The sequence below is a fragment of the Lottia gigantea genome, assembly GCF_000327385.1.
Source record: "Lottia gigantea unplaced genomic scaffold LOTGIsca_244, whole genome shotgun sequence".
NCBI classification, from domain to species: Eukaryota; Metazoa; Mollusca; class Gastropoda; family Lottiidae; genus Lottia; species Lottia gigantea.
In genome coordinates this window covers 1-10314 of record NW_008708721.1, presented here as the reverse complement: position 1 = coordinate 10314, position 10314 = coordinate 1, and the positions used below count along the sequence as shown (strand labels likewise).

General features: G+C 34.9%; 1 protein-coding gene across 1 annotated transcript in view; it reads left to right on the top strand.

The window, feature by feature from the left end:
• Positions 1–10299, top strand: part of LOTGIDRAFT_144597 (hypothetical protein) — a gene marked incomplete at both ends in the record, with an annotated part of 40671 nt that extends 30372 nt beyond the window's left edge. The window contains 2 exons of the mRNA XM_009055474.1: positions 7183–7739; positions 10232–10299. Coding sequence (XP_009053722.1) covers positions 7183–7739; positions 10232–10299 — 625 coding nt within the window. The remainder of the gene's footprint in view (positions 1–7182; positions 7740–10231) is intronic.
• Between the last annotated feature and the right edge of the window lie 15 nt (positions 10300–10314).

The following is a 10314-nucleotide window of genomic DNA, read 5'->3' as shown; positions in this document are numbered from 1 at the left end:
CTTCCGCTTTTACAAACGTCACTATAATATCATGTTATTTCCGCTTTTACAAACGTCACTATAATATCATGTTACTTCCACTTTTACAAACGTCACTATAATATGTTACTTCCGCTTTTACAAACTTCACTATAATATCATGTTATTTCCGCTTTTACAAACGTCACTATAATATGTTACTTCCGCTTTTACAAACGTCACTATAATATCATGTTACTCCCACTTTTATAAACGTCACTATAATATCATGTTACTTCCACTTTTACAAATGTTACTATATTATCATGTTATTTCCGCTTTTACAAACGTCACTATAATATCATGTTACTTCCGCTTTTACAAACGTCACTATAATATGTTACTTCCGCTTTTGCAAACGTCACTATAATATCATGTTACTTCCACTTTTACAAACGTCACTATAATATCACGTTACTTCCGCTTTTACAAACGTCACTATAATATCATGTTATTTCTGGTGTCTCACGCCCGGTTTTACAAACGTCACTATAATATTATGTTACTTCCGATTATACAGACGTCACTATAATATCATGTTACTTCCGGTGTCTCACGCCCGGTTTTATAATGCCATGTTTATTTCATGATCTCGCTTTCAGTTTTACAAATTCAACTTGAATATAATGTTACTTCCGGGTCCCACTTCCGGTAGTATAAACGTCTCTAAAATATCATGTTACTTCCGGGGTCTCCCTTACTGTTCAACATACGTCACTCTAATATTTTACTTTTTGTAATTAAATTGATTGTAATTATTGTGTGAAAGATGACCTGGCTTGAATAACAATCATAAGAATATTTTTTTTCATAGAGACATACTGACTCAGCTAGACTCTAAGCACAGGACGGTAACTTTATCAAGGCAAATGATGCTAGTGTCTCATGTAGAATTTGACAGAAAATTAACTTGCAAACAGATTAAAAATATGAATATAATATCCGCTAAATATATTGCTTATTATTACAGTAAAGGTGGTCTACCAAACGCGTTACGATGAAAAACATAACTGACTCCAAAGACACTAGGATTCAGACGCGAGTTACGACCCTGAAGCATATCTTGATGATTTATAAATCAGAGACAATGTTCTCATTCTGATCCTTGGTTCTGCTTCCCTCTGTCAGTGATGCATTTCGGACATTGAAAACGTGTCTAGTCGTTCGGATTGGATAATAAACCCTCGGTGTGCTACAGTGCGCGTTAAAGATCCTTCAACAGTTTAAAATAAACAATTAAATAATAAGGGCAGGCTAATGCCGCTGTTCTCTTAAAATGTTCAATACACATTGCATGGCGTTGTCTGTCTACATTAGTCCAATTAGGAGTAGTACGACGTAAAATTCAATTCATTTCAATTCAATTGTACATAGAATATAGAATATACATATTGACTATCCCTGGCCTACTCTCTTCTTTTATTGTATTTAGTACTGACTCTAATTTATCCTGATAACTTCAGAGGAATATCATTCGGCCTACAAATCCGAGGCTCTGCTGGTACAGAAAGACATAATGACCATCTTCGGTCAATTCTATTGCAGACTGTAATATTATTATTCAGATCAGAGTTACTGGTTTTCGAGATTCCTTCCGCCTGCAGTCTAGGGTCTGTTTGGTGCTGACTGCTGAATCAATCCCTTGGCATTACAACTTCCTACCAAATTTATCATAGTGTATTTTATTAGAGATATTACTTTCCCAGAATTTTAAATACGACAGAGTTATCCAATAATACTGTACCTTAAAACGTACAACTCTATCTGGTATGTGGACAAGTTAACTGATATCACAGACTAGGTAGTTGTTGATAGATAACAAGTTAACTGATATCACAGACTAGGTAGTTGTTGATAGATAACAAGTTAACTGATATCACAGACTAGGTAGTTGTTGGTAGATAACAAGTTAACTGATATTACAGAGTAGGTAGTTGTTGGTAGATGACAAGTTATCTCATATCACCGACTATGTAGTTGTTGGTAAGCATAGTAGATGTAGTTGGATTTGGATCAAGGAAATAGTTTGATAAATGAGAAGATCTTGTTGTTCGTTAAAGTATGTGTGGTATTGATGCGGTGGTCACGTGGTTTCCATGTTTCCATACAGACTGATTATTGAGAAGTTGTCAGTTGGAATCTGAGACTTCAATAATCCCGATCCAAATCTGTCAAACACCAGCCTGACTTAAAACATCATCTCTAAATATACATACAGGATAGACAGTCAATATACAGAATTAACTGTCGTAACAGGAGGCAATAGATAGAGTACATAGATACCACTATCATGGAGATCAGTTCCAAACCAAACAATCGAACAACAGGTTAACTGAGTTGATATGAGTTTAGATACGAAAATCAGAGGGACCGTTCCGACCAATCAATCGAATCCAATCTGTACTCTACTTGAATCTCCTGTCAATTTGTTCCAATCGAGTTCACCTTGTCTGTCTAATTCGCTTTATAAATTACTCTATTCTCATTCTATTTCCGGTTCGTCTGTTTTTAGAATGGCTTATTGAAAAGTTACCGAGGTTGCTTGTGAATTATCGGGTTCGATGGGTCTTTATTAGAATGAACAATTAATTCATCAGTTGTATTAGGTTCTAACAAGGTCGCCTACAGACCGATTTAATATCACGCTGTTCTATACACAACAGACATTTAATGGTGGACTTTTTACAGGGACAAATACACGGAAATGAGTTTCACTAGAGAATGAATTTCTGTGGTTATCCGATAACGATACTCACTTGGTATAATAAAAATATAATATTGGTCCTTTAATATGAATGCACTATGGTTGTCCTAAAACATAGGATAGTCCGAAACTTACCGAATCTTACTACTCCCCAATAGCAACTGTTAGCATTTGGTTGTTGGTCAGAAAAGGACTGACAAAAAATACGTATTAGGGCTAAGGTAGACATCTATTCCAGCCTCTAATAGCTTTTTTGAAAGTTGTCGGCTGGTGTAGAGACAGAAAAACTAGGCCCTGTTTTATTGAAATGTTTTGATCTATTAAATTCGGAAAGATAGAGATTTTTGTAGTTCATAAATTTTCTTCTTACACCATTTATGTCACGTTTGTGCGGTTCCATCAAAGTTTTGATGGGTCATGGGGTCACGTGATACTGATAAAACGAAAGTAGCGTTAATGCCCTACAATAATTTACAGTCATCGTAAAGGTAATTGAATATTATTTTAGAAAACATGCATTTCAAATGTGTTAAAAAAAAATCTTCATAAAACAGGGCCTAGTCTCTGACACTATGAAGCCGATAACTGCTAAAATATCTATTAGATGTTTCGGACTAGGGCTATGGTAGTGACTTTTACCTAGTCTCTTATAGCTATTGTTAACAATTTGTCGCTGAAATGAAACGAAATGAAATGAAAAAACCTTGAAATTGTAATGTACCAGTGGAGCTAGGACGAGACAAAACCGGAAGCTGTATAATCAACTACATATATCATTAACTGCTGATCGACTCCAATCACCAATATAAATAGTATACCGGAAGTAGGCTTTTACCAACCGGAAGTCACGTCATTACCATATTCATTCTCGTTTACTAGATGGAACGGACTGATTGATAGAATCATTCCAGTTCCATTCTTGGAAGGTTATAAATATCAGGGGACGGGGGAAGGGGGGTGAGGATGTGATGGGGTGTTGCTTGGGCTGTATTACCCAGGGAAAAATACACCACGCACCACGCATATCCATGACGATATGAAGATTTGAAATGAGAAAAGTTGAAGTTAAAGCTTATCCAGGACCCTACAAATTGTGAATCTGACATAATTATTGTCTTGTGTTATATATGTGCTCCTCGTGTCTAAATGTCGTTCAAATCTTATAACCCCGGAGTAAACCTAAAAAAATGAGAAAATGACCCACACTGTCAAGTAGGTAAAACCACGCCTCTTGGATCACAGGCTGCACCAGGAGTGTTTGTGTAGAACGGTTAGTTTTATGATATTCAGAAGTTGGCTACCATCACCAGAAATAGTTTACTATACTGTCATTCTAAAATCTTGATGGTTTTCTGTTAATTTCCAAATAATCATTGAAGTTGACCGCGGATTAAGACGGGGATTAAAAGATTTACTGTGAATTCTCCGGGGATTAATAGTGGGGAAAGATAATCCGGGATTAGTCTAGAAGTAGATATTGAACTGTTTTTAATCGGTGGTTTTTATTTTGATTATCTGTTGTGTGTCGACTTCTCGAGAATACCGCTCTCTGATTTGTTCTGTGGAAATAATTGATCGACCATTACGAATCCAATTATTTTGACGTTTTTCTGCCTTCCAATTAAATTCTTATATAGATTTATTCTTCTGTGCATGGGATTTATTGCATAATAATTGTCTTACGTATTGATTACATATCTACTAATAATCTTCTGAGTAATTATCAAAGTGTAAATCACAAAATGTTACTGGAACAATATTGCGGGAAACCAAATGTTCGTTTTAAATAAATTTAAAATTAAAAGGTACAATGAATAATTTATTTTGAACAAAACAAAAAACTGCAATTGATATTGCATATAATTTGTTAACTTACAATATAACATTTTTTTCGTGTAATTTCATGCAAACGCGCAATCAATTTTCATGTTGAAAAGTAATACGGGTAAAATAAGACAACCAGATCCCTTTAAAAGAATACTACCTCTTAGGATGACCAAAAGATTAAATTTGAAACTTGGCCAAATGAGTCATTGTTCAGCAGTGGGCTTACCTTTTATCAAAACTTCAGAATCTCTTCATAATCCAATAAATACATTTAAACCAAGTAATTCATTAAACTAAGTAATTCATTAAACTAAGTAATTCATTAAACTAAGTAATTCATTAAACTAAGTAATTCATTAAACTAAGTAATTTAAATATTAAACGTTTTTCAAGTAACTCCTAGTTTAATGAATGTATCGTCATTTACATGTGATTCTGTTGTATTTTAATTTCAAGTCTACTGTTATACTCCTATTATGTGATCATTCTAAGAGGCCGTATGCCTTTAATACTATTTATCATTGTCAAGAAGTTGACTGTCATGTCACTATCTGGAGGTAAAATTGATTTGGCAGCGAAAATCAAATAAATCAACCAATGTGACCTTGTCGCACTGCGCACCACTTTAATTTCCGTCTCAATTATTTCTAATTCTGTCCTCGGGGGAGATAAGACTTGTCAACTCGAGTACTTCGTTTTTAAGATTTACGATTTGCGCATCCAAGAAGTAAAATACATTTAACTATAAAAATATAGAAATGAGAGATAGATGTTTCGGTTCTAAATGTTGAGAAGTATTAATATGAAAGTATATTTTCAATGATTAGTATTAAAATATAAAAAAAGATGGAACCAAATTTTGTCCTAAATAAAAAATGAATTAAAAAATGAAAATGTGTACAATAAAACTCAGACGTAGTATATGTATTTGATGTGATCTCTACTAAATGTCGCTTAAGTAAGAAGGTGGAAGGTGGAGCGACTGCTGTTGAAGTAGAGAGGTCTTCTGAATCCCAAGAATAACAACCCTCACCCCTCTGTGGTCCTCTATTTTGTGGGTGTCTATATCATAATCGTCAATATTTGATAGCGGAAAGTTCGTTGGTTTCCTTCTACCACTGATAATACCGGTCCTATTTGACAAGACTTGAACAAGTAATATCGTCAACTGTCAGATGTCAGCTGGTTTCTGATAGACAGGGTATTGAATCCCCAGACAATAAAACTGGTTTGAAGTCAAGTATCCACTAACAGTATGAAATAAAATCAGATGAAATATAGAGAGACAGTATAGTGTATAGAGCTCCAGGCTTCAGGTTCTCATAGATATAGATACCGTCATGATTCTGTCAAACAAAGTCTTACAAAGAACCATTAATATTTAATTCTGGACACACATGGATTTGAAGGTTTAAAGTTCCACGGTTAGCGGTGAAAACTATTAGTGTTCTGAGACTAAGATACGATTGGTCAAACGGATGGCGAATATGTCTCTTTAAAATCTATTTCAGCGTCATCATTCCACCATTGTTATAGACTATAAATGAAATGAATGAAGATTTACTTCCCACTTTTCTGCACCTTGTGGGCTAATGAAGACGGGCAACGCCATGCAGGGTGCAATGAGGGAACTTTTTCTCGGACAGCGGCATTAGCATGCTCTTTTTCGATTTCCAACTGTCGAGGGATCTTTAACGTGCACAGCCTGTAGCACACGGGGCCTCGGTTTATTGTCCCATTCGAACGAACAGACGCCTTTTCCTTGTCAGCCCCTCTTATCCCCATCACTGACAGGGGGAAACCGGGTTGAAAAATCCGAAGGTATGATCTCAACCTATGCCGGGATTGAACCCTGGACCTTCAGGTTAGCGAGCAAACGTCTAACTGACTGAGCCACCGCGGTTCCTGCATCAGACTATACCAAATCAAGACATAAAATGGCGTAGGAGTACATAATTTGAGTACTATGTGTACTTTGCCGTGTACTGTTGAACATACTGTACTCTACTCAGACGATAAAGTTCACTATAGACATCTTGAGCGAAACGGATATTCTTGGCGGGAAATATCTTGTGATAATACTCCACAGTGCCACCTACCGTCAGTCACGAGAACAAGCCATTATAAAAGATAATTAACAACTCAAAATTGTTTCTGAATTTCCTCCCATTTGATGCTAATATTATAGAAATGGTTTTTACCACGTGATATGAAGTAGACTACGGATTGGTTTAAAGGAACTCTATTTCAGCTTGAGTTAAAATGGACATCTAATGCTTCACGTTATCAATTTGATTTTATTACTGCATCTATTAAAAAAAAGCGATTTGGGGGTGGTGCAAGGCTTGTATGCTTATTCTTCTAGAAACCTGATACCACTTTTCATTATGAAATACTATCTCTTTAAAATCTCCTTATGTTAGATCAAAATATTTGAACAATTCACCTGCCTATCTGTTGTTTCATTATATATTTATTATCTACATTCCAACCTTTATCAGACAGAATCCCTCTTAAAATCATGTTCAGGAGTATATTGACCATCAAATGTTAAAAGATACATTGTAACCAATCAAAACTCTGTTAAAAGTGGGCTGATAATTCTGATCTCTGAGATGATAATTTAAAATCAGAATATTTTTTGTATTTTCAGGTCTCCCGCCAGAACTTTACAGTATTTGGGAAGCGTATCCATGGAGATTTGGTGAAGCCTTCTGTATATTTAAATCTTTTTTCTCGGAAATGACGTCATATGCTTCCGTATTGACCATCACTGCCTTCACTGGGGAACGTTACGTAGCAATTTGTTATCCAATCAAATCGCAGACATTTTCAAACCTGCGTAGAGCGGTACGCATTATATTAGTTATTTGGTTAGTGGCGTGTGTTTGTGCGTTACCCTTCCCTGTTCATACCAGACTGTTTTATTACTTAAAATACCCGAACAGCACAGATCCTATCTATGAATCTCTACAATGTAACATTCCATTTGAATGGCTGGAATCTATGACATCCATGTTCCAGATTTCAACCTTTGTGTTTTTTGTGTTACCTATGGTAGTTATAACAGTCATGTACGTCTTGATCGGAATCAGCCTGAAAAAATCTCATTTTCACCAGCCAACTACTACATCTAATGGTAAACTCGAGGCTAAAACTGCTGCTAAAACTGCTGTGATTAAAATGTTAGGTAGGTAAGATGATACAACTAGGATTATTTCAGATTTTACTTACCATTTCGACCCTATGCGATTAGTGACAGATTTAGAAGCCTCTTAACAACCCCCTTAATACAAGATACATAATAAGAACAAATAAAACATATCAAGTAATATAAGTCGATTGTCTCCCTGTAATAGTAAGTAATAAATGAGCCAGTATTAAAATATTAGTATAGTGATTTATTATAAAATGATTTCTAAATTTGATTGATTGACAGATGGAAATATTTAGAACTGGAATATCATAAAATATAGTGGAATAATTCAATCAAGGGAGATAACTTAACTCATCAAACATTCTCTTTGACATTCTTATTAACCTGGTGGTTTTAAAAATAGCCCTGCTGTTGTCTTCACAATGTCAAGGTAGGTTGGTTGGTAGATGACAAGTTGACGTTCGCTTCCAGTGGATACTGATATCACAGACTAGGTAGTTGTTGGTAGATGACAAGTTGACGTTCGCTTCCAGCGGATACTGATATCACAGACTAGGTAGTTGTTGGTAGATGAAAGTTAACGTTCGCTTCCAGCGGATGCTGATATCACGAACTAGCTAGTTGTTGGTAGATGACAAGTTAACATTCGCTTCCAGCGGATACTGATATCGCAAACATGCCAAGGTATTACTTCGTACGTACTTATACCTTGACTACAATAGCCATCTTTCTTGTATCACGGAATGCCGCTACTTGATTGGAATGTACGCCAGCGCAAACATCTAATCAGAGCACTCGACAGAAAGGCTGAAATATGATATGGCTTTGTGTTAAGAGATTTTCTGACGAGGTCTCTGATTGGTTTGTAATAGATTGATATTGTGAAGATGAAGTTTGTAATAGCTTGACATTGTGAAGATGAAGTTTGTTATAGCTTGATATTGTGAAGATGAAGTTTGTAATAGATTGACATTGTGAAGATGAAGTTTGTAATAGCTTGATATTGTGAAGATGAAGTTTGTAATAGATTGATATTGTGAAGATGAAGTTTGTTATAGCTTGACATTGTGAAGATGAAGTTTGTAATATATCTTGACATTGTGAAGATGAAGTTTGTAATAGTTTAAAAGTGTGAAGATTTAGTTTGTAATAGCTTGACATTGTGAAGATGAAGTTTGTAATAGCTTGACATTGTGAAGATGAAGTTTGTAATAGCTTGACATTGTGAAGATGAAGTTTGTAATATCTTGACATTGTGAAGATGAAGTTTGTAATAGCTTGACATTGTGAAGATTTAGTTTGTAATATCTTGACATTGTGAAGATTTAGTTTGTAATATCTTGACATTGTAAAGAGGTAGTTTGTAATATATCTTTACATTGTAAAGATGAAGTTTGTAATAGCTTGACATTGTGAAGATGAAGTTTGTAATAGCTTGACATTGTGAAGATGTAGTTTGTAATAGTTTAACATTGTGAAGATGTAGTTTGTAATAGCTTGACATTGTGAAGATGAAGTTTGTAATAGCTTGACATTGTGAAGATGAAGTTTGTAATAGCTTGACATTGTGAGGATGAAGTTTGTAATATCTTGACATTGTGAAGATGAAGTTTGTAATAGCTTGACATTGTGAAGATTTAGTTTGTAATATCTTGACATTGTAAAGAGGTAGNTTTGTAATATATCTTTACATTGTGAAGATGAATGTTTGTAATAGCTTGACATTGTGAGGATGAAGTTTGTAATATATTGACATTGTGAAGATGAAGTTTGTTATAGTTTAACATTGTGAAGATAATGTTTGTAATAGCTTGACATTGTGAGGATGCCCTGTTGAAGAAAAAGTTGAACTGTTGTAGAAAAAAGACTGGTGAAAAGAATTGATAGATGAGGTTTTGTTTCAACATCATTTGATATTTGGTCTTTAGTAGATTAAGATTCATATTTCTCAGTGAACTAGGCCGATATCAATCTGTAAATTAAACATCAAACCAAGATAACAAAACTTAAGAGAGGGGATGCTCACATTTTTAGAACATTTGTTGTCATTTCTTTTACAGAACAATACAATTTTTGCACATCCGGGTTAAATTTAAAGCATTAAGATGCACAGTTCACTTTGTTCAATCTATTGAAAATCAGACTTTCGTTTCGTGTTATTAAAAGCTTTTATTTTTGATATAGCCACTTCAGTTAGGTTCTAGTAACAGTCCTCTTGATCGTTCGTCAAATTAACCAATCAAATTTCTGGCTTCTCCGGCGCTGGCATTCTATGACGCGGGTTTGGTTAGGTTAGGTTAGGAACTCTAACTGAAGTGGCTTTATTGAAAATAAAAGCTAATGAAAAACATGGAACGAAAGTTTGGTCTAAGAATTGAAACTAATTACAAAAGACTATTTCTGCCTATTACTACTCTGTAAGTTTGGAATTTAGACTTGTCAATTCTCGGTATCTCTTTCTATTGTTCGAGTGATTATTGTTTATATAACGGAATAGTAACTATGTTTTTATATCTATTTTCCAGTGGCTGTAGTAGTAGGGTTTTTTGTGTGTTGGGCCCCGTTTCATGCCCAGAGATTAATGACAGTGTATATAGCCCAAGATCAG